This window comes from Gymnoscopelus braueri (assembly GCF_963280865.1).
Source record: "Gymnoscopelus braueri genome assembly, chromosome: 9".
Taxonomy (NCBI): Eukaryota; Metazoa; Chordata; class Actinopteri; order Myctophiformes; family Myctophidae; genus Gymnoscopelus; species Gymnoscopelus braueri.
Genome location: NC_137610.1, coordinates 26,643,686 through 26,668,762, shown reverse-complemented (window position 1 = coordinate 26,668,762; position 25,077 = coordinate 26,643,686). Strand labels below are relative to the sequence as shown.

General features: G+C 40.8%; 3 protein-coding genes across 3 annotated transcripts in view; all 3 read left to right on the top strand.

The window, feature by feature from the left end:
• pdcd2l (programmed cell death 2-like) overlaps positions 1–23,533 on the top strand; it is a 104,958-nt gene extending 81,425 nt beyond the window's left edge. Inside the window, exon 6 of the transcript XR_013933772.1 lies at positions 23,440–23,533. The gene's annotated coding sequence lies outside the window, so the exon portion shown is untranslated. The remainder of the gene's footprint in view (positions 1–23,439) is intronic.
• Positions 6,826–14,314, top strand: LOC308092251 (forkhead box protein P4-like). The gene is made up of 13 exons (XM_080438096.1): positions 6,826–6,931; positions 7,212–7,295; positions 7,386–7,482; positions 7,805–7,949; positions 8,687–8,791; positions 9,479–9,566; positions 9,888–9,971; positions 11,350–11,596; positions 12,026–12,102; positions 12,570–12,671; positions 13,214–13,335; positions 13,571–13,640; positions 14,035–14,314. The coding sequence occupies exons 1-13, from the start codon at positions 6,848–6,850 to the stop codon at positions 14,161–14,163; spliced, it is 1,434 nt and encodes a 477-aa protein (XP_080294222.1). The 5' UTR covers positions 6,826–6,847; the 3' UTR covers positions 14,164–14,314.
• Positions 17,997–22,543, top strand: LOC308092250 (myoD family inhibitor domain-containing protein-like; the record flags this gene model as incomplete). Its single annotated transcript, XM_080438095.1, has 4 exons — positions 17,997–18,090; positions 18,674–18,766; positions 19,282–19,560; positions 22,266–22,543. The coding sequence occupies exons 1-4, from the start codon at positions 18,036–18,038 to the stop codon at positions 22,541–22,543; spliced, it is 705 nt and encodes a 234-aa protein (XP_080294221.1). The 5' UTR covers positions 17,997–18,035.
• Positions 23,534–25,077: the final 1,544 nt, after the last annotated feature.

The window sequence follows — 25,077 nt, the reverse complement described above, 5'->3', positions numbered from 1 at the left end:
GCTTCAGAATGTAAATCAAATTGAAGCACAGGACAGGACAGAAAGGAAAGTTTCAAAAGTAGCAGATCCACAAACTTGAAAAGCGGCGAGAAGCGACACGCTTCGAGCGTGTAGATCTGTTACTTTTGCTTTTATTGTATAATTATATAATTTTAATCCTGAAAAGTAACAGTTTTGGACATGTGAGGTTTCCACCCGGCAGAGACGACGATATACTATATGCTGTACAAAGACAAAACAACAACTGTCTCCTCATTTGAAGCAGTCATTTGAAGCAGGGTAATGTGGTCTATGCACACAGTTTAGGCTTTTTGTCCATGCCTTTAATACTATAGATAGGTTAGTTTAATTTGTTTTTAATTAGATACAATGACATCCTCTTCAAATAAGAGAAGATGAGCACTTCTGTAAATAGCTCTTTGATAACGCTTTGATAGACAACTGAAGAAGTATTTTTTGTTGTTCATATTCAGCTATATCATTGTACTTAATTTAGTTTTTGAAGGACACACACACACACACACACACACACACACACACACACACACACACACACACACACACACACACACACACACACACACACACACACACACACACACACACACACACACACACACACACACACACACACACACACACACACACACACACACACACACACACACAGAGCACGCCTAGCACATCTAAATAAAGGGACTATGTTTGTATTTTTCCCCAAAGGAACGGACAAACGGCCTTCTGTTAATTATGACAGAGATTCAATAAAGTCTGTGTTAACTTATGAGTCATTTTGGGTTTTTTTAAGTCCTCCTTTGGGATTTTTGCTGATATGATAGTTCATTAAAAAAAGCAAAATTATATTTAGTGTTTCCTTTCTTTAATCTCACCTGCTAATTCTATCTGTTATTTTGCCTACTGTATTAAATATCATTTTTTAGTATCGGATAATTTCATAATGGCAATCACAATTCTGGACTCATGCTTTAAGTAGAAGAATAAAGAAGCAAAAAAAAAAAAAAAGCTTTAAAGGATGATGATAATAATGGTGGCTAAAAATGACTAATAAGTCATATCAATTGTAAAGGGTCCTTTATTGGGGCTGTGAAGATCCAATGATATTTCATCAATACGGGCGATGGTGGCCAAATTCTCTACACGGGCTCTGAGTGATGCATGCAATGAATACAGGCCTTTTACTTGTATTTCTACATTATGTTACTATTCCTACTTTTACTTAAGTAAAGTACTTCTTACAGCACTGGTTAACTGACAGATAGGCTGACTCCTCCCTCTCAGGTAGACTCTGTGTCAGTGGATTCTCATCCTCTGTGAGCAAACTGTGTACATCTACACTGCCTGGCTGCCTCACACACACACTCTTCTACACAACGGTACGTATACATACCTTTAATATTGTCTTTTATATACTGAATGGTGCTGTAATATTACTAGTCTTTATTCTTAGAAAGTTGTTATTTCTTCATTATTGCATAACCAGTCTTTACTATTTACATAATGCTGCTGTCGGGCAGAAAGCTTGTATCTCCATGTTACAACTGTTTATGTGTTTTTTTTCTCTGTAACTTAATGCCTTACTTAATCAAATTACAATGTCACACAAAAGTAGCAAAAATAGCCAGTCTACAAGCTAAGTATTGAAGTAAAATGTTTCAATACTTTATTATATACTTCTACTCCACATCTCAGAGGCAAATGTTCAACTTTTTACTACTTTACAATTATTTAAAAACTTTATTTACAAGTTACTTGTAATTTAGATTATTATTACAAAACGTATGTTCACCACTTAAGACCTATTTTATACTTGTAGATCTGCTATTATTGTTATTTTAAATTTTTTAAAGTGAAAGTGGTTACTTGTGTCTGTGTGTGTTTTGTTTTCTTTTACAGTGGATCTATTGCAATACAGCTTATTTTTTCCATTTTCTGAAAAGTAGTTGATAGTTTTGGACATACAAAATGTCTACCCGACAGCGACGATTACCAGTTCTTACTTGGTTGGTTATATCTGTACTCATTTGGATATTGTGAGTTGTATCTTTAAGCCAGTTTTCTTCAATAGAATGTAATATAATTATGTCATATTTTCTATTACTTGCAAGAAAAGTTCAGACATGGGAGTGTGAATGATTCTTTCATGTACGGATGTTGTATTTGATACACAGCATGTGAGAGTAAAGTAATTAGGTACAGGACAAAAGTAAAAGTAATTAGTTACAGGACAAAGCTACAGCATGGATCTAGCTGTCGCTTGTGGGGTCCAGGGACTCCCAGGGTTCTTTGAGAGGGTTCCAGGGGGTCCCCAGCAAAATTGGTCGCTATAGCATCAAAATCTGTTAAACCACTTTAAACCTACAAGCTCACAACATCTCGCTGTGAGCTTGTAGATAGGCTATTTTCATGTGAAATGTGAAATATTTTTGAAAAAGTTTTACAACGCAAATCTTGTATGGGGGTCCCTGGCATAAAATATTTTCAGTTGGGGGTCCGTGGCCAAATTGACGACATATTTATTTTGGAGTCCACGACATGAAAAAGTTTGAGAACCACTGCTTTACTGATCCAGAGCATCTGAGAGACTGGACTGATTTGTCTTCAGATAAGATGCTGTCAAATTACATAAAAAGATTATAGACGGGATACGAAAAAAGAAAAGATTTTGCATGAGTACGAAATCAATTGAAGTTGGTGCCTTTAATTTTGGCAGTTTTACAATATAGCCCTTAATTAGTGTTGGGAGTCTATTGTACACATTTGTTTCACCAAATCTAAATAAAATAGTCCATTTTCATTTTGAGAATTAGATTTTCCGAACATGTACAGCACATTTAATGTTTAACTTTTCCATCAAAGCCGAGACTTTATGAGCTTGAATATAAACATTGCAATGCTGTTAGGCAGAAATCCTGTATTAAAATGTTTCAACTTTTTAAGTTTAAGTTTAAGTTTCATAAATTAATGCCCTACATTGTCATACTACAGTGTCACACAGAAGTAGCAAAAACACAAGCAAAAACACAAGCTCTTGTTAATAGCCTACTTTTCATTGGTTAAATATTCATAAAACCATACAGACCGACTTAACCACTTTCACTTTCACATTCAAGATCTTTCAAAAGTAGCAAAAACACGTAATATAACACATCGTCTCTGTCGGATGGACACTTTTCAGGATTCAAATTCCAAAATAGCAAAAGTAGCAGATCTGCATTTATAGCTTGTAGATCTGCTACTTTTGATGCTTCTGTGTGAAGCCGTAGTATGATCAAGCAGGGCATTAATTTACAAAAAAACTCAAAAAGTGAAAATATGGAGATACAAGGTTTATGCCCGACAGCAACGATATGTAATATCACAACGTGTTGAGATGTGTTGTGAGTTTGTAGGTCTGCAATTTATTTTATTTATTTTTTAATATTTTGATGCCAGTATTTTGTACGATTACGCAAGTGAAATTTTGAATACGGGCCTCTTACTTGTAACAGAGTATTTCTACATTGTGGTATTGCTACTTTTACTGCACTGACTGACTGTTTCCTGGGGGTTGTCTTCTGTTAGGACCTGAAGCTGGGATGCCTGAGTCTCTGCTCAGTCCAAGCAGCAGCATCTCAGCCCGTCAAACCCCGGCAGCAGCCAGCAGCCTCCTCAGTCACTCAGACAGCGCTCCGGGAGAGACACCGGCTAATGGGGACTCCTGTGGCGGAGTGAGCGCAGAAAGCTGGCAGAGACTCCAGTGTAAACAGGTAATCTTCATCCACCCACCTCTTCCATCCTCCTATGCATCCTCCTCTTCATCCTTTCAGTTGCCTACCTTCTCCTCCTCCTCCTCCATCCATCCTAAGTGGGGAAATAGAACGAGCTTTAAGTAAACAGATGTCATGAGAAATGTGGCATCTCAACTTCCATAGGCAGGACACAAGCAAACCCGGAGCCCCGCTGGAGCCTCTGTTTGACAGTGGCAGGGATTTCATATGAGATCTGATCCCAGCTGGGGAGTTGACACACAGAACTCTTGTTTGTCCTTCATTATTAGTTTTGTGAGTCGTCGGTGCAGAGGAGGAGGAATAATTGTCCACAGGATCACCCGAGCCAAATAGATGCTAGAGAAAGGCAAATAACTATAAGCTAAGCACGACTCCAACCTAATTTTATGGTTGTCTGTCACAATTCAGTTCCATCCTATGGGAAATGTAATCTAGGATATCAATAAAACAAGCCAGAGCACACGGCTGCATGCTGGTCACCACACCACTCCTCGTTTTGTTCCTTTGACTCGTCTCGTCAGTTTTGCTGTATATTGTCTTCTCTTGATTCGCTATGAAGTCATGCATGTTTTCATCATCTTGTGCACCTACAGGCTAGGTTTCCAAAATATGGGAAACCAATCAAACCATACACCCACCCCCCACAGTGAAGGGGTCCAGCAGTGATGTATTGAGTTCAAGTATCCTGGCATGATTCATTTTCAATGAGCATAACCACTGTGAGTGACGTTTCCCCATCTCATCATGTATTCATTTTCTCTTCCTAACAAGGCTGACATGAAACACACGTTGACAAATTACCTTAGTGGTTTGAACAGTTTTAACACCAGCACAATTTTTAACAAAAACACATTAGGAGCCAAAGTGAACATTTTAGACTATTTTCTAGAGTGAACAGCTGCAGTGTTCTGCACCATAAAGTCACAGATAGAGAGTTCCAGTCGTTCAATGAAGTGGAGTTCATGAAATGTACAGTATGGTCCTGAAGGACTGCGAAGACCAAGACGGGAGAACCACATGCAGGTCCCACAAGTCTCCGTCTTTCATTCAGTCCAGCAAGCAGCTCAGATATTACTCCTGCACAAACACCAGAGCAGTGAGACACCTTGGCAAGAGGTAACTAAGTCACAGACCGTGCAGATGTTTGTGAAATATACAGTGCTACACGCTTCTGTCCCACTGGAGGCATATTAATTAAAGGTTCAGTATATATGTTTTTGTTCAAATAAGTGGAGTTCTATATTCTGATAGCAATCATTGCTATAGTATAGAGTGTTTTCAGTCATAGGGCTCTCCCTGTCTCTCCAGCTCTTTAGTAAACAGAAAATACATTTTCAGGACGGGATACCAATTTGATCCAATCAGGAGAGAGAACTCATACAGGATACAGGAGAAACAAGTGAAATTGGAGACGATGACAGAAAGAAATGAGCAAGACAAAATTGGAACTGGAAAAAGGAACTTGATAGCTGATAAATAGGTAATCACTCCTGATTGGCTGAAATTGGCAACCCACCTGAACATTTATTTTCTGTTTATTAGAGCTGTAAAGATGGGGAGACCCCTGTTACTGAACAAATTAACACTTTATAGCAATGGTTACTATCAGAATGTAACCATTTAACAAACAGCTTTTAGTTTCAACCAAAAAATATCCCTTACACTTAATACACAGATATTTCATCTCAGGTTTGTCATGCATTAGATGGAGTATGATATTGTTTGGAATAATTCAGTCACGGTAATGACTGCCTTAGCCTCCATCTTATTTGAGTAACAGAGTGGATCAGTTATCATTGTGGGTGTGTGTGCCGTCTATTAGGAGTCACAACTAGCATGTAATTAAGTTGCTAATTAACCATTCAACCTATCTCCCTTTTCTTCAAAACATTACTCCTCCAACAGCAGTGTTGGATAACCTGTCCAAAAGCGTTACTTTCCAGGAAATGCCAAAAACAACCTGTGTTCAAGTGGATCTAGTGTAGCTATTATTTAGTCACAGTAGTTACTTTTCATCGGTTAAATATTTATAAAATCCACAGACACACTTCAACCACTTTCACCAGTAGATCGGCTACTTGGAGTGGGGCATTAATTTAGACATAAAAGGTTGAAACATTGAGATACAAGGTTTCTGCCTGACAGCAGCGATATGGCATTCCTCATAAAATATTTCTGTTTGAATTAATACACAGACGTTTCATCTCGGGTTTTGTCACACATTTGATGCAGTTTGATAGGCTACTGAAGGGACATGTTTGGAATAATTCAGTCATGGTAATGACTGCCCTTAGCTTCTATCTTATTTGTCGTTTTATTATTCTGTGTGTGTTTGCCTTCATTAATATCCATAAACTTCCATTAGGAGTCACAATATGCATGTAATTGTATTGCTAATTAAGTGTTCAACCTATCTCCCATCTCATTCAGGGTCAGTGACACAACTTATCATGATGATGTTCACAATAAGATGACAGCACACCGCTGTAATTGTGTCCCAATCACTCCCATTGTGATGCTTATTATTGTGTAATACTTGACACTTGCCTTCTGTTCTAGGGACTCAGTAATTTATTTTCCAAGTGAGGTTGCCAGGAATTTGTCTTAGTGCGCTCACGATAAATGCCGAGCATGAGCATTAGTACACATATAAATATACGCCTGCACAACAACCATTATTATATCCAGCAATAAAACAAAATGACTGTGACACAGTGATACAGCTGGTGACTAATGCTATTTTGCAGAGCACAAAAAACCCAGGAGCTTTTAAGAACATAATTGTCGCTGTCAGATGGAAACCTTGTATGTCCAAAAGTGTTATGTTTTAGGAAATGGGAAAAATAACCTGTGTTCCAAATCTTCCAATGGATCCAATGTAGTTATTATTTAGTCACAAGCTATTTTTCAATATTCATAAAACCCAGTGTGGTGTTGTGAGCTTGTAGATCGGCTACATTAACAAACAAATTAGCAGTCATGTCTGTTGAATGAAACAATTCTCTCTCTCTCTCTCTCTCTCATGCTGTGTGAACTGTTTGCTTCAGGTTGTGTTGGCCATGCAGGCCATGCAACAACTTCTGTCGCCTCCTCAACTGCAGGCTTTGTTGCAGCACCAACAACAAGCCCTACTGCTGCAGCAGGTACTGATACATTCACCTGACAGACGATATATAACTCCGTCCTTCTGACCTTCTCTAATGTACATTAGAGAACACTCCATCAACACTCTCAGGGCAAACAGCGTGTCTGTAGTGCTCTTCCTTGGCATAAATCCATACTACTGCTCGCATATTGTCACATCTTCTCTTAGCCTTGCTAACCCTGCTCTTTCCCATAACTTCATGCTGTGGCTCATCAGCTTTATACCTCTGTAGTTTTTACAGCTCTGTACCTGTATAATGTTGTGTCTCTTTTGCACAGCAACATTTAAAGGAGTTTTACCAGAAGCAGCAGCAGCAGCTACAGTTGCAGCTTTTACAGCTTCCAGGCAAGAAGGTCAAAGAGGTGTGTGTGCTTTTTGTGGGCCTTAAGTGTTTCTTTTATTTTACATGAGTGAGTGAAATGTGTCAGTAATGTGTCTACCTGTTATTGCAGCTGTCTCCACAGCAGCTGCTGTTCCAACAGTTCCTCCAACAGCAGCAGCTCCTCAGGACACACAGAGCAGTGCTGTGCTCCCCTACACTGTCTACAGGTCTACCTTCTTCTTCTTCTTCATCTTCTGTGGAAACATATGCATTGCTTCCCTGATCATAAATGCAGGTTATGCATAAAAAAAACACTCTTACAGATACTGTAGATAGATTATGATCTTTGGTATATGTTTTTCTAGTACAGTATAGTCACTTCTAATGTAGTATATTTATATACATTAGTGACTCTTTAGTGTGTGTGTGTGTGTGTGTGTGTGTGTGTGTGTGTGTGTGTGTGTGTGTGTGTGTGTGTGTGTGTGTGTGTGTGTGTGTGTGTGTGTGTGTGTGTGTGTGTGTGTGTGTGCGCTCGGGTGTGTGTTTTAGCCAGCCTCATCACTGCAGAGAGCCAACAGATATGGAAGGAGCTCACTGCGGTCCTAACAGAAGAAAGCCATGTGGAGCCTACCTCTACCTCTATAACCTCAGCTACGGCATCAGGAAGACATTCCCCCTCTCACCAGACACAATGGTACGTTCTATTCCACTAGTTCTTAAAGTGGGGTCCGGGGACCCCAGGGGATCCTTGAGGGGGTACCAGGGGGTCCCCAGCATAAATGAGGAACAGTTTTACCATGTTAACCCTATTTTGTACTTTGGCTATTTGAAAATAGCCAATCTGCTCCATTTTGGAAAAATCGTGAACAATTGGCGAACATATTTTCGACACATTTAGAAAACATTTGACTTAAATCCTCTCTTATGGTCCCCGGCACAATATATTTTCAGATGGGGGTCCTTGAAATGAAAATGTTTGAGAACCACTGCTCTATTCTCACTAGATGCAAGAACTCCCATTGCCTTTTTTTTTTGACAACTTCAAAGAGTTGTCATCTGTAGAAATGTGTGTTTTCATCTTTGAGAGACGGGAGGTGTTTGGGTGCGACTACACTGAAACTGTGTTTTTTGTAATTCCCCTTGGGACGGTATATTTTGTTTTTGTTTATTTTATTTAAGTTCCAGCACCTGCAAAGAAAAGTCAATATGAATGCATGTACTAAATCAAAAGCGAAGACGTTTCCCTTTATCTGTCTGTGCCCTCCTCCACCTTTCTCTGTCATCACTGCTTGGTTGTAGTTCACAGAAAACAAAATGCCCACAGTCATATTCTTCCATTCTTCTTTTTCTGTTCTCGTTTTCTTGGTATTGCGTTTTTTATTATGCCACTAATGCCAGTACCACTTAACCCCTCTTCTCATCTCCCTCCAGTGCTCTTGAAGTGGACTGTTCGGTTGCACAAATGCTGTATTCTCATGGTGTATGCAACTGGCCTGGATGCGAGTCCGTCTGTGAAAACATCAGCCAATTCATCAAGTACGTTTCAACAAATTATTTACATTTACATTTACTCTATTTTATATATAGTATAATACTAAAAGCAAAACAACAATCCGCTATTTTCTCTACATTTGAAATAACTTTAATTTGTTAACTTTGAAAATGCTTTAAAAGGAAAATAGGAATCTACCTCCCTTCAATCTAATGAAAAATAGCAGATCGACAAGCTCAGATTGGCGCGTTTGGAGATAGTAGAGCTATTTTTTTTCTTCTTAAATTTTTATCCCAGGATTTTGTAACCTATTTTTCACCCAGTGCCAATTGCCTAAGCTTGTAATCCTGGGCGCTACTCTCCCTCTGGGCGCTACTCTCCCTCGGGAGAGCCCAGAGCGCATGCTTCCTTCAATGCATGAGGAGTGAGCAGGCCGCTTCTTATCACCTAGGGGGGAGTTTCCCTGGTAGGACGTAGCGCGTGGAAGGAACACGTTATTCCAACCAGTTCCTTTCCCCTCTGTCAGGCCCCCCGGCTCACCAGGGGGAGGCAGTATAGAGTTTTTTGTGAGGTATTTTTGATACTTTTGTTTGACGCTGCAGTATGATAGGGCATTAATTTACGAATAAACACGAAAAGTGAAAATATGGAGATATGTAAGAGGTTTCTGCCCGACAGCAACGATATAATGCATATATTATGGGGTTATTTGTGTGTGTGTGTATTGTTAGGCATTTGGGGAGCGAGCATACTCTGGATGACAGGAGCACAGCTCAGTGTCGGGTGCAGATGCAGGTGGTGCGACAGCTACACCTTCAGGTGAGCAATCATAGAGACACCATCAGGGTACCTGGTGCACAGGCATATTAGTACCAATTATTTTACAGCTTGGCTCGGCAGGAGCCTAGCTGTCAAAGAGGGTCGACCTGTGTGTGTGTCTGTGTGTCCACAGCTGATCTAAAAAAAACGCTTGACCGATCAGCACCCAAAATAAAAACAAAAATTCACCCATATGTTTTATACTTTTTGAAATAGTTAACTTAAATTGTGTGTTCCACGATATAAGATGTTGTCATGAAACCCTCAAACGCACCGTAATCTCCTCTCACACCATCCTCTCATTACTGCTCTCTCCAACAGCTCTCCAAAGAACGAGAACGTCTGCAGGCCATGTTGTCTCACCTTCACCTCACCCCTCTGGAAACACAGTCACTCTCTGCACCCGTGAGTACCGCACACACACGCACGCATGCACACACACGCACGCATGCACGCATGCACGCACACACACACACACGCAAAATAGGGCTTGAATGGTTAATCGGACTAATTGATTTAGGAAATAAAACCAATAAATCCCATAAAGTTGACGAAATTGTCGATCAAAAATCTGATTCATCTGTAAAAAAAAACATTCAGAAGTGGAGGAAATAGGAATAAAAGACCAACATTTTTAGGTTAAATGCGGAAGCTACAGGGTGGCAATCGCCATCCCCCTGGAACCCCAAATGACACCCGTGGTGGCACAGCTGTTAAGACCAGATGGCAGCCAGGCTGTCAGACAACACACATGCCAGCATAATAGGGAAGATAATCATTTGTTAATCTGGCAAATAATCACAACCCTCAACCAAACAATTTCACCCTTTAATTAGCAATGATTGCCTCCCTTCTTTGGGGATATTAGTGGCATCGCCGCAGAGGAGCCGTATCGAATCACTTTGTTACACTCATCTTAAATCTCCCCCTTGTTCTTCTGACCAACTTTCATTAAAGATGCTCTTTGTAACTTTGTTGTTCCACCAAGGATTTGAATCTGTGTCTCCTGCACAAGTGCAGACATTTTTACCACTGAGCTAATAGAGCCTGCCTGCTTGGTCTGGGGAGAAATTACATTTTGACCTTCAGGTCAAACCAGAAACAGGATCGTGTCAAAGGTTGTGTCCAACCTAGACACACAATCTAAATGTCTCAGTTGTAGACCAAATACAACCACCCCAATTGTATTAGTTATATTGTATTAACATACTGTAGTGTAGCAGTTAGAGCATACGCCTTTCATATGGGATGTTGTGGGTTCGAACACTGCTGTGTTCAGCAATTAAGGGCATGCTGCCTATGCGCCAAATCAAATGGGTTCAATTTCAGATCTGAGCCAAGTTTCCTGCAGGATGCACCTCTGAAGCCTATTCTGGAAGGGAGTCTCCAGACATAAAAACAGATGAGAATATGCTCTACCATACAGATTGGACAAAATAACATTTTATTCACACCAAAGAAATTACACGATAGAGCTTTAAGCTCTTGCAGTGGTGGACAGTAACTAGCAGAGGATTTCTGGAAAAAAATAGGAGGTGGCAAAAATAACAAATTGTGAAAGATTTTAGTACTTTTACTTTAAGTATATTTTGATGTCAATACTTTTGTTTTAATGAAAATTTTGAACACAGGCCTTTTATTTGTAAATTCATATTGTTCTATTTCTACTTTAACTTCAGTAACTAATCTGAGTAATTTTTCCACCACCTCTATCATCTGTCCAACTTTCATTAAGCTCTTGTTTGGCCCATGCAGCTCAGATCGCTCTTTCTGTCCCATCTAGATGGGTCCAGCGTCTGCTGTTGCCGCGTCCAAGAGTTTACCTCCAGCAAGTCCTCAAGCCGTAGTGCAGACCCCCAGCCTTCCCCTGGGGCCTGCCGCCCCACCACCACCACCATCATCATCCTCCTCCTCCTCATCCCCATCAGTATCATCCCATGGGTTTGGAGGAGCGTCTCCGTCCCGGACACCCTGCGATGAGGGGCCCGTCAGAGGATGTCATCAGCCCTCGCACTGCCCTCTGTCCTCAGGTACAGTTACTATGGTTTCTGCTAGCTATATCCTTGCTGTCGGGCAGAAAACTCCATATTTTAACCTTTTGTGTTTTTTTGTAAATTCACGCCCTACTTGATCATACTACAGCGTCACACAAAAGCATCAAAAGTAGCAGATCTACAAGCTCGAGGTTGTCGATCTGCTACTTTTGCTGTTTTTTTATTTGAATCCTGAAAGTTTTTGGACATAAGGTTTCCACCCGACAGAGACGATATACACATGTATTTCTACAGCTAAATGGCTATGCCTCATTGCACACTTAAATATACTTTTTTTTCTCCTGTGGATATTGTAAGAATCTCATCCTTAAAACAACAAAAACTAAATCTGAAACAAATTTCACCCACTTCTTTACGCCTGTAAACCTGTGATGTGACAATAAAGTTGATTCTGATTATTTATAGAAAAAGGATCCCCTTTTGAGCTGTATAAGAATGCAGACATCAGACCTCCCTTCACCTACGCCACACTCATTAGACAGGTAAGATCTGTATGTTTACAACTGAATGACTGGATGAATCAGCGTTGAAGCCCACTGGCGGGCCATGAGGATATTGCAAGTGGACCCCCAAATAATTGGCAAAACACTCCGATTTCATTGATAATATAACATTAATAATATAATAATAATATAAACATATATACCATGAAAAATGAGTTATGATATGATAACGATGAATAGGAACTTAATACTGTACTACTTTAGTTCCATTGATCCAAGCCGGAACACAATCAATTGATTGATCATTAAAATAAACATGCTCTGAAAATGCATTCGGCTGTCGGGTTAAGTGGTCAGATGGGTGACGAATGCTTTCATGATTTTCAAGTGGGCCCTGATCCAGAAAAGGTTGGGGAACCACTGGAATAGATAGATGAATACATATTAGAATATCATCTCTAAGAAAATAAGAATGAAATGTGTTGTCATTGTTTGATCTCTTTCAGGCTATAATGGAAGCGTCGGACATGCAGTTAACCCTCAATGAGATATACAGCTGGTTCACACGAACATTCGCTTATTTCAGAAGAAATGCAGCTACTTGGAAGGTTCGTTATGACAGTGTTTCAACTGTTTCGTGTCAAGGACCCCCATCTGAAAACATGTTGTGCCAGGAACTCCCCATACAAGATGTGCGTTGTTAAAATGTAAAAAAAAATATAGCTGATGTATGCTTGTATATTAAAATGTTTTGATGGGGACATTGCTATTGTTAAATCTTACGAGTAACTACATACTGTAAGGGTACAATTCTTTGGTTTTGCTTCATCTGTATTGTAGCAGCAATAACAACAATAACAAAGACATAATTAAGAACCGTGGTGGACAGTAACCAAATAAATGTACTTGAGTACTGTACTTAGGTTAAAAAAATTATAATAGTATTTGTAATTTACTAGAGTATTTGTATTTTTGGATAGTTATGACTTTCACTCCAATACATTTCAAAGACAAATATTGTGCTCTGGGGAAAAAGTACATTATGAATGAACTACATACAGTAAGCCCTATTTCAAATACAGTAAAAAAATATAGCAGATCTACAAGCTCACATGCTGTTTTGTTCATATGAATGTTGTGTGTTCTTCAGAACGCGGTGCGTCACAACCTCAGCTTGCACAAGTGTTTTGTTCGTGTGGAGAACATGAAGGGAGCCGTGTGGACCGTGGACGAGCTGGAGTTTCAGAGGAGGAGGTCTCAGAAAATCACTGGGTACAACCTTCTTTCTTCTTCTTTCGGCTAATTCTCATCAGGGGTCGCCACAGCGAATCATCTGTTTCTGTTTTCTGCATCTTCCTCTGTCACTCCAGCCACCCGCATGTCATCTCTCATAATGAATGAATAATCATTTTCAGAATTAAGTAATTATTTCAGTTGTCTGATATTGTTTTCCGTGCATTTTAAATATAAATGGAAACTACAGCATTGTGTTAATGTCATTCTGCAGACATGCAGCGCTGATTAAGACCATGTCCACTAACACAATGTTTGGGAGTGTGCTGACAGCTAGCTTACAGGTAAGAGCTTCACACTGCATTGATTCTCAACCTTTTTAATTTCAGGGACCCCAGTTACAGTATAAGCATTGGGTCACTGACCCCTATTTGATACCCTTTCCCCCTCTGAGACACCTATCTATCTACTGTAAAATCATCAGTGTAATTTATTTAACTCTGAGAGAGTACCAAATGGAACCAAATGGACTCGTTTTTGGTTCTTTCTCACTTTTTTAGTATATGACTCCTCTTTTTGCCATTCGACTATTTGGTATTTAACTCCTCCTTTTGGTAGTTGGTATTGGCATTGGTCGTAGTTGGTATTTGAATCTTCTTTTTGGTCATTGGTATTTGGTATTGGATTATTTGGTATTTCACTCCTCATTTTGGTATTTGACTGTTTTTTTTCTCTCAGACTGCACTGAGCGAGGCATCTCTGCCAGGGTTTAAAGGTGGAAGCAATGGATGTGTAAATGGAGGTCAAATGCAACAGAACACGTCTGCACACGTTCACCCTGACTGCTCCCCACCTCTACAGCAGTAAGTTCCATTCACTTGAACAGTATTAACAAGCTCTCGACCTCTAATGCATGATGTATACTGTGTACAAATCACCCATAACCATACTAGTACTACAAACCAAACACATGGTTTGTGTGTTGCAGATCCTTCATTCTTAAAGAGGAAGCATTAAATGAAGACCAAGAATGTTTGATGTCTGAAGAGCACTTGTTTGACCTGGCATGACCTCTGACCAGTGGTCCAGACAGCCCGTCCATCTGACCACCAATGGTCTGATGGGTGGGCCAATTTTCAAGTGGGCCCTGATCTGTTTACATTCACAAAAGTGTGTTGTGTGATTGGCCATAAAAGACTGGGGGAAGTACAAAAAAACTGAAGTTACTATAGACCGTTTTGGCTCTAGTTCTCTTAAAGGCTTTTCTCTTCGTGAGATGAAAAAAGTCTGGGAACGTAGTGTATAAACATTCCTGATGTATCGCTTCTTCTTCTTGACATTGTAAACTAATGTAAACTTTAAGTACACTATACAGTAGTATGTATTAGCCTAATGAAAGTCAAATATGCACAAAAGTGTGCTACTTTTGTCTGTAATATTATGGGTTCGTATTTTACCAACTATAAGCTATCATCTCCACATCACTGATGAAAAAAAAAATGTCAATGTACTCACCTTCTTGTCTGTGTAATGTCCTGTGCTGATGCAATCACAATCTCCTCCATGTAGAAACAAAACTGGTCAAAAGATAAATAAACAGTGGCTTGTAATTTCAGCTACATTATGCATCATTCTTGCCTTAATGGTTCACATACATATTTGTCATCAATTTGTTCTCTTTTTTTAGAAAGAAATAGAAAATGGATTAGGATATGGGTTGGAGGCTTTATTATTCTTGTCTCCTGCAAATAAAACTCTAAATGAGAATTTTTAACCACTTAAGCCCTGTGCACTTTGTCCTATGCCGAATTGTGGAAATAGCCGATCTACAAGCTCACAATTTGTCCCGATGTGACTCGTTGTGACTCCAGGTTCAAAGTGATTCATGCTGTTTTGATCCTTGACCCTAATGGTTCATGATTATGGTATTATGGTACAGTATGTATTATGGAACCATAATGCATAATTATACACCCCCTGTCTTTTTATGTTGTATGCTACAAACAGCCCTTTGTACTTGAACGTATTTAAAAAGTATACAATGTGCAATTACAGTGCAATAAATTAATATTAATGTGTGATTGTGTTGCTTGTTTTCATTGCAACAAACTTTAAGTAAACGAGTACCATCTAATGAAAAAAGGAAAGACAAAAGAAATATGAAATTCAGTGTTCATTACATACTCCCCCCCAACTGCTCCTTTGCCTGTATAGAACTATATTAGTCTACTAAACGTAAATATAAGGGAATTTATAGACAATCTCGTCATTAAACAGCACAATAACAGCCTGTCATCCACTGATGATCAACGGGAAGTGAAGCAGCAGCTTTCACCAACTAAAATAAAGAACAAAGCTCTCTGCGTTTCAAGTTCTCTCAACTCTCGGAGAGTTTTGAGCTCCTTGTTTTGACTAATGTCAAATGTTGTCTTTGCTGATAAAGACACAGCGCCTTTAGGCTTGCTGTTGTCTCTCAGGGCTGCCTTTGATACGCTGTCAGCCCATTTAGGTGACACTTCCTGATTAGCTCTCCTCCATGTGACGTGTTTACTGACTGAGAGTTAGCATGGCATCACACCACTTCGACTGCTTCATTTATGAGTTGCTTTGAAGTGCCACAATATGCTCATTGGACGACAGACGAGTCAACATGTATTGTACTGTATTTCAACAAAGCCCTTTGACGGTACTAAAGTTAACAGTACCTCGGGAAGAGGCTGGTCTCTCTGCTCATCTTCATCGTCAAGATGTGATGACACTGACAGCACTGGAGACTCCAACCAACTCCATCATAGCTAAAGAAAATGAAATAACATTCAGATCAGTGTTGTAAAACTATTGTCCTCTTCTGCATTTTCCACATTTGACAGTAATCATCATTAGTAATCTGGCATTTTTTAACCAAACCACCACCTGGACATCAATCTATACATTACAGTAGGTCACTTTGGGGGTTAGATGATTTTAACTTCCAGAATGCCCACTTTGCCTTCGCTAGATAACTGACATATAGAGACTGTTCAGCCTTCTATGGGTTTTTATTAAAAAAACATTGACTAGGCTGAGTGTAAAAAAAACACTGAAAACTTCAAACAAATAGTCTACAAATGGCAGGGTGGCTGGCAGTCCAACTGGACATGGAGAGAGGAAAGCCCACAAGGCTGTCCTTTTAAACTTCCTTTCATTTCATTTCAATTCATAAAATCGTTATGGATTATATTTATAGTTACGTATCATGCTTGGTGTGTGTACAATAGGTGTTGATCGGAGTTATTAAACTGCGTTGTGTGACTCTACTGTCCTGTACTGTTGTGTATTTGTTGTTGTAAACAAACTGTTGACATGCCTGCACCACACATGTTGTAATGACAATTCCGTGTTTACAGCTGTGAAGCTGGTGTTTTCTGTAACAAGCACATTCAGACATGAAGGAAGTGGCCTATCTTGTTTTCATGTTGTGTTTATCCTCGAATAACGCGCAGATTCATGGGAAACAAAAGCCCTGAGAGCGTTGTATATGAAACATAAATATATGATAATGATTCATCTATTCAGCGGTCCTGGACTCTGATTTGAATGATGATCATAACAGACGCATTCTTTTCTCTCTGTCCCCGGTGACCTCCCGTCTCTTTTATGATAATACAAAGCAGCCAGGACAATACAGATTAAAGTTGTAAACTTGTAGAAAAGATTTTGATCTATTGTAATGCTAATGAATAAAAAAAAGATTTGAAATATGGATGGATGGTCCCTTCTATCACATTTGTGTGGATAATGAAGGCTTTGCAGCGGCCTGGACAGGATTGTTATGAGGTAGGTTGTGTGTGTGTGTGTGTACTTGTATTAATATACATTAGAGGGTCGAATGTCCCCACAAGTATAGTAGTATAGTATAGTAGAATTTGAGAAATCGACATTTTGAGCACAGATTTGTGTAGTTAGGCTTACAGATGGCAAAGGTTTCAGGTTAGAATTTTAGACATTTTAGAGGTTAGGTTTAGGGGTTAGGGTTGGATTTATGCCTGGTCTATACTCAGTTTTGCCTGATTTATACTTATACTGTAGCTATGCCTGATTTGTGAGCGTGTAGATTTTCGTCTCTAGGCTTCAAATTCATAAAATCACTGTTCTAAAATGTGACCTAAAATGACATCTCGGTCCTCACAAGGATAGTAATACAAACGTGTGTGTGTGTGTGTGTGTGTGTGTGTGTGTGTGTGTGTGTGCACACACAATTCTAACACTCTTACGGGGCATGTGTCTCCATTGTGTGAGGTGACTAAAAGCAGAACGGAGGAGATAACATCAGAGTCATGTCGCTGTATCCAGGCTGATGTCTGGGATCAGCCTGTTTGGTACACACACGCCAAAAACAGACGATCTACAAGCTCACAACGCGCTGGGGATGCAACGCGTTGTGAGCTTGTAGATCGGCTATTTTCGGCGTGTGATACCGTTGTACGGCGAGGTGCAAATTAGGCATTAGTGAGTCACTGATGTGCAACTTCAGACTCATGGTAAAGGAGTTTCACTCACACCCAGATGCCCCCCAGCGCGCACGCATGCATGCACGCACACGCACGCACACACACAGCGTGCTGGGTTGTGACTCAGCCAAGGTGGGTGGGTGTTCTTGTTGGGTGGTGTAACTGCAGTGAGGAAGCCTGCTGACTCGGGGACACAGCAGGGAGGAAGATGAGGGTTCTGACCCTCCACAGACATGAAGATAAGAAGAGATGTTATCAGCAGGAAATGACAGGCCTGTGGACAGGACACTGGACATGACTCAAGGTAAATGATAAATGATCTGATTTGTGAACTAACTTACTGTACATTCAGCCTGTTGTCACTAACATGCTGTATGTGCATTCACACTGCACTGCAATAGGAGGGAAATTGCTGTGCACAACGTGTCCCATCGCAACACGTTGGTGAGCTTGTATTTTAAATAGCTGTAATAATAAGCTGTAATTTAACCCTACAGTATAATGTATATATGTTCAAAGTGGTTAAACTGATCTTGATGCTATATTAACAAATTTAGCTGGGGACCCCCTATAACCCCCTCAAAGACCCCTGGGGGTCCCGGGACCCCACTTTGAGAACCACTGGAATAATGTACTGTATGCCAGAACACTGTACAGCACAGTAACACAGGCTGGTGTTTAACATAAAGGTACAAGAATTGATATTATTTTGTGTTAAATAGCTCTATATTCCCATAGCATATTTCGGGTTATCAATTTCATCAAAATCAGGACACAGGATAAACAAGTGAAATTGGAAGCGATAAAAATGTCTAATTGGTTGAAACAAACCCTCTGTGCTCTGACCGCAGTTCACTAATGTGACCTTTCTTTGACACGTGTTGAAGGTAGCGCATCGCTCAGATCAGCAGGGGAAGAGATCCCATCATCACATGATCCTGTTGCCCGGCACAATGCTGTCCCCACTGACCTCATTACCAGTACGTAGAGGCCTTGACTGACACACCTAACAACTCACTGAACTGAGCTGCCAGTATCACATTGATATCTCTTGACTTGTAATGTGAATACAAGGTGTGGTTCAAGGTTTTTGTTTATTAGTTTGGCTTTTGTTTGGTATTTCTTTAGTTCATTATGCGTTTGTTTTAAACTGTATTAGGGAAATAGTCATTTGTTGGTGCCGTTAGATAGTGTTTACATATCTTCTGAAGTTATTCTGAGAGTGCCATGGTCTATTTGAGTCTTAAATGGAGTAGTTCACCCCCCAAAAAAACATATTTTCGATCAATTACACCCCCCCCCCATGAAGCCTAGAATTCATGGAGATTTTTTTGTTTTTGTCGCATTCCTAAGCCAATCATTTGATGACCGGCTGAGTCTCAAAGAGTCTCCATTGAGTCTCCTACCGGACTCCTTTAACAAGGTGATACAAATCTAAACGAATGAAAAAAAATCTAAACCACAATAACCTTGCTGCCCACCCACTTGTCCGCAGGCCAGCCTGTGTCCATGGTGGATGCATCATCTCAGGGGCCTCCAGTGAAGACACAGGTGTTCCACACACCTCAGGGTGACCTCCATAAGCCCCGCTGTGCCCGATGTGGCCGCTCCGTCTCCCCTAGACTCCCCAACCACAACATTCCTCCTGTTCCACCAGCGCTGAGCAGACTTCAGGGCTCCAGCCTGTCGGTCCACAGCACCAGCAGCAGCAAGCGGACCAATAAGAGCCAGGACAGTCTGGCCCGCTCACAGATAGCTGCTGCCACACAAGACGGTAGGAACCAGAACCATCTCCCTGGTGGGGCAATGTAATGTACATCAGTGGTTCTCAAACTTTTTCATGTCAAGGACCCCCCAAATTGACACTTATTAGCCCGCGGACCCCCCATTTGAAAAGATATACCAGGGACCCCCATAATAAGAGAAGATTGTTACGGCTCTAACAGTGATTCTCAACCATTTAAATTTCAAGGACCCCCATTTTGACATGCATTTTAGACTATGGACCCCCATTTAATGGCATTTCCAATCCAATTAATAGTGTAAAATCATGTTCATTTAACTCTGACAGAGTACAAATGGAACCAAATGGATCCGTTAGGGTCCATTTGGTTCCATTTGTACACTGTCAGTTACAGACCCATAAGGGTCCATTTGGTTCCTAACTATCCATCATTTAGCTGGGGACCCCCTGGAACCCCCTCAAGGACCCCTAGGGGTCCCTGGACCCCACTTTGAGAACCGATGATGTACATGAAGTAGAAACAAATATTTAATAACCGCAGTATTGATCTAATCCAGAAATTATTTGATTTGCTGATCCTACCGACTTCCTACTTGGTGCATCACTCCCTCGGATGCACGGCGAGTTTAAAGTCGGTCGGTTGGTTCTTTCTTACAAAACAATCAGTGCCTGCGATAACGCAGGTATTTGATGAACTGCGTTCATGTTGTTATCGCAATAAAGCTCTGCATTAAATCAATATTGTGTGGCCTCACATAACACATTCATCTGCACTCATGCACAGACACACAGACACACACACACACACACACACAGCACTTTAGCATAAATGACGTGTGAGGGGGGAGTATAATTCAAGCAGCTAAAGCAGAAAACTTTGAACCCCGCTCCCCAGGGAATTCTGCCGTCTTCCTTTCATTTACCTCCTTAAGTAAACAGGATAAAAGAACCTCGATTTGCATCAGCCTGCCTCAGCATCTGCTCCATGTTGGTGATGAAACAAACAGTAGCACGCTAATAATAACACAACGGATAAGTCAATAAAGCCGCAGCTATACTTAACTGCGCAGAAAGGTGTCGCACGCCAGAGATAGCAGATCTACACGCTCACGACGCTTTGCAAACGCGACCGGTCATGAGCTTGCATATCTGCTTTTTATAAGTCAGGCTTCATAGAGGCGCCTTGTTGCATAACTGGGGTTAAAATATGCACTTTTAATGTGCACCCAATTTGGTTACGAGAGCAATTATCCAGCTTTGACAGCTTTGGTTGTGGTTGTTGTTCATCACTGGAGGCCCCGGTGACCCGTTTGTTTTCCCTAAAGACTGATCCAGGTTCTGTGATTAAGTAAACCACACTCACACTTGATCACTGGAAGAACTGTAGTTTTCTCCTTTTTAAGTTCTAAGGAGGAGAACGGGAGATAAACATGCATGAGATTAATTTAAAAGGTTAATAGTATCGTTAATCCCTGTAACCCTAGTACTATGATGTCTGCATCGTTGCTGTTTTAAATAGCGTATACTCTAGTTTGGATCCAAAAACAACTTGGATGTTTCACTGAGGTGGAGGACGGGGTAGTCTGTATGTTGGAGATGCATGGAAGCTTGTGGTGACGGTGGAAAGTATTAGTACAGATACAACATGGAAAGTATCAGTAGGCCTAGAGATACTTTCCAACCAAACTGTGAGGGACTATTACTTAACTTGAGTATGTCGATTTTTCTATACTTTATAATGACTTTTGATCTGGAAATCTACTTTTAGATTTGAAGGCCTCGTAGCAGCCTTCAAATCCTATATTGCACTGATCAGAGCAATGGCCATTTGAAGAGTTAAACAATGCTGTAACCCTGCTGCAGCACCACATACTGTACGTGTGCAATTTAGTCCCCTGAACAGTGTTTGCGCCAAGTTTGTTGCGGATTGTAGCAAAGGCGCGCCTTGACAACGTGTGGCCCCTGGGGGCCCCTGGCAGCGTGATATTTTTCTACAGCGAGATTCTACCAAGCCCCGCCCTGCCTGCCTTGCGATTGGCTGAATGCAAAAAAGAGAAAACAAGGACTCCGCCCCCAGAGGGGACGGTGGGGGCGTTGTCACATTCTAATACAGCCCAAAACCCTAATTATTTAACTGGTCTGGTGGAGTGTCTCGCTGAGCAATGGGCTGTCAACCCCCACACCCCCTGTGATCGAATCTCGCTGCAGGCACTCTTTTTCCGACAACCACAGACCAATTTCTTTTTGCCGATAAAGTATAGTTTTGGACCACGTCGGAGGCGCGCCGTCTCAAGTGAACTTGAGCCACGAGAGGCACCACAGAGCGAGCTAAAGCGAGCGTGTTGCCGTGCCGAACGTTGTGAAGTTATGTACCGGCACAGAATCGTGAATCATATTTTGGGGTGAGCGTTTGCCCCAACTGCCACTGAAAGTGACTACTGGCCAATCACAGCTCATCTTTTCCGGGTCTTGGCAGAATCTTGCTGCATTTCACTATCACGCCCCCTGGCAACAGCAAGTTGGGTTGTACAATGTGCGGCCGTCACGGGCCCCTGGCAGCAGTAAGCTGGATGTGACCATTGGGGGCCCCTGACACAGTAAGCTGTAATGTACAACCCAGCAATTTACACTGAAATTGGAAAGCAAAGAATATATAAAAAATAAAGACTAACTAATGAAAAATGTAAAACTATAATAACCTTGTAAGTGGTGTGTTTGTTGTGTCCAACCACCAGGCTCCTGTATGCACCTGGTCGTAGCCTGTCTGTGGTGTCAGTGCTCAGCGCTGCTCCTGGCTCTGTTGGAAGCCTGTTCGTCCTCTTTCCATGCCCTGTGCTCGTCCTGCTGCCGCTGCTGTGCCCGCTGCTGTGCCACCCTCCAGGACACCCCTGTAGAGGAGCTCCGCTGTCACCAGCAATGCCACTCTGTCCTGTTCGAGGCCTGCTCCTGCTGTGAATCCAAGGAGTGTATGGAGTTCTGCCTGGACTGTTGTGACATTTGTCATCACAGCTAGAGACCGATTAATGCACTGTTTTTGCACAAGAACATGTTGGAAGACTCACTCGGAAGAGAGGACACACATCAATGAAGACAATTTTTTCCAGTTCCTGAAAAGTCATAGTTTTGGAGATACAAGGTTTCCCCCGACAGCAACGATATCAAGTATATTACACAGTACTTGTGATACAGTGATTATTATCGTGTATGATCATCATCATTATCAACAGGAATGTTTCAAGGTCGTCTTTGCTCCATTTTTCATTTCTCTGGGTAAACAAACAGAAATCAAGCCAATGTGGATCTCATTAGTTTGAATACAATGCTGTTTTGATACCAAGCAGTCAATGGTTGACCTTACTGTATAAATTATAGTTGGAAACAACACAAGGCATCCATACCTTTAGTGATCACATATACAGTTGTCTCATATGAAATGCTCATTAACAGCTATCATCCTTTCATCAAATGTCATGCCTTCATTCACGTTGACTTTGACTTTCTTGCAGTCCGTTGCAGCTGAGGAATGTGCATGACGTCGTGAACTGTTCTTTAAATTATTATTCTTATCTGCCAAATAATCAGAACTTATACCACTAAATGAATCATAGCAAACGCTGACAAGAGGAATTAAATAAATGCAATATTCATCTTGTTAATATTTATTTTTAATTGCCTTGTTGGTGTGTGGATGGTGGGTGTCACAAACATAACATTCGGATTTGACTGGCCAACCCGACCCACGGCTTTGCGGCTGGGTCAATCTTTGAGTGATTATCAACGCTACCACGTAGCGGATCCTGTGAAATATTTAAATTAATTCGTCAAGGTCATTGACAAAGTCAGTATGGGACTAGTTTTTTTGTAAATTAATGCCCTACTTAATCATACTACAGCGTGGCACACTTTGAGCTTGTGGATCTGCTACTTTTGCTATTTTTGAATTTGAATCCTGAAAAGTAACAGTTTTGGACATATGAGGTTTCCACCCGACAGAGACGATATAATACAGTACATAATACAACGCTGATGTTTCTACGGAGTGGTTCTTGTCACCAGCGAATGCATAAAGCTCACAATGAACGGCACATTGTGAGCTTGTATATCTTACTTAAGTAAAACTATCTGAGTATTTCTTCCACCACTGTCAATATGAACTATCTATTTCACAGATGATTCTGACCCATGTGCATGTCTGTATGAGAAGGATCTCTGTACATCATGGCCTCTCATGATCCAAGTCTCCAGAATATACTTAATACTGTATCTCTTCACAGCAGTGGGGGAAAGTAACTAACATTTACCGTACTTTCTTCAGTTCAGTAGAGACACTTTTACTTTACTTGAGTATTTCCATGTTTCTTATACTTTTTGATACTATACTTCCACTCCACTAAATCTCAGAGGCAAATATTGTACTTTTTCTTTTTACTCCACACAATTCTTTGTAAACTGTACTGTAGTTACTACTAGTAACTACTTTGCAGATTTAGATTATTTTCACAAAACATATACATTAACCATTTAAGCCATATTTTATACTTTGGATATGCGTAAATAGCAGATCTACAGCACATCGTAATGCAAGGCGTATTTATTATATTCAAATATAAAAATGTACTGTACTTACTGGTACTGTACGTATAAAATGTTGTACTTTAACACAAGTGAAATTTTGAATACAGGCCTTACAGAGTATTTCTATATTGTGGTATTGCTACTTTGACTTAAGTAAAGAAAATCTGAGTAGTTCTTCCAGCACCGCTTCACAGCTCTTTGTAACATCACGACACCTAAACTTGTGTCGGCCGATTCTTCAATCCTCTTTTCATATTTTGTCAGATAAATCACTTAGAACATGAAAGGACGCTCAGCTTATTCTCACATTATGTTGGAGATGGAAGTCCGTTTAAAGCCTGTTTAGAGCTCGTTGTTAAAGTTGACAGCGCAGACGCACAGCCAAACGCCAAAAATATAACAAAGTACAGTAAGAGACGACACTGTCAACGCCGCCTGGGAGAGTCGAGGGGCTCTTTTGAGTCGCATTACGGAGAAAAGAATCGAATCAAAGTGTCTCTTTTTTACCTGCGACGCGTTCGGTTTTAGTGACAAGTAACGGTGGTGACACTTAATTTAGAGCATGGTGACCAAACACAACTAAGGTTTGTTCCGCTTGTCCCCCTCAATTTGTCATAATGTTACCTTTAGGCTTGCACATAAACCCATTTTGAGGACATTGGTCTCTCACACACACACACACACACACACACACACACACACACACACACACACACACACACACACACACACACACACACACACACACACACACACACACACACACACACACACACACACACACACACACACACACACACACACACACACACCTATTTTAGCTTTTCATTGTGTAGGTGGCTAAAGTGTGTCTGTGGGTTTTATAAATATTGAACCAGGGGGTCCTGAGCAAAAAGTGAATATATAGCATAAAATCAGTTCAACCCTATATACACCAGATATTGATCTAGAATTTGCGTCGCATCAGAATAT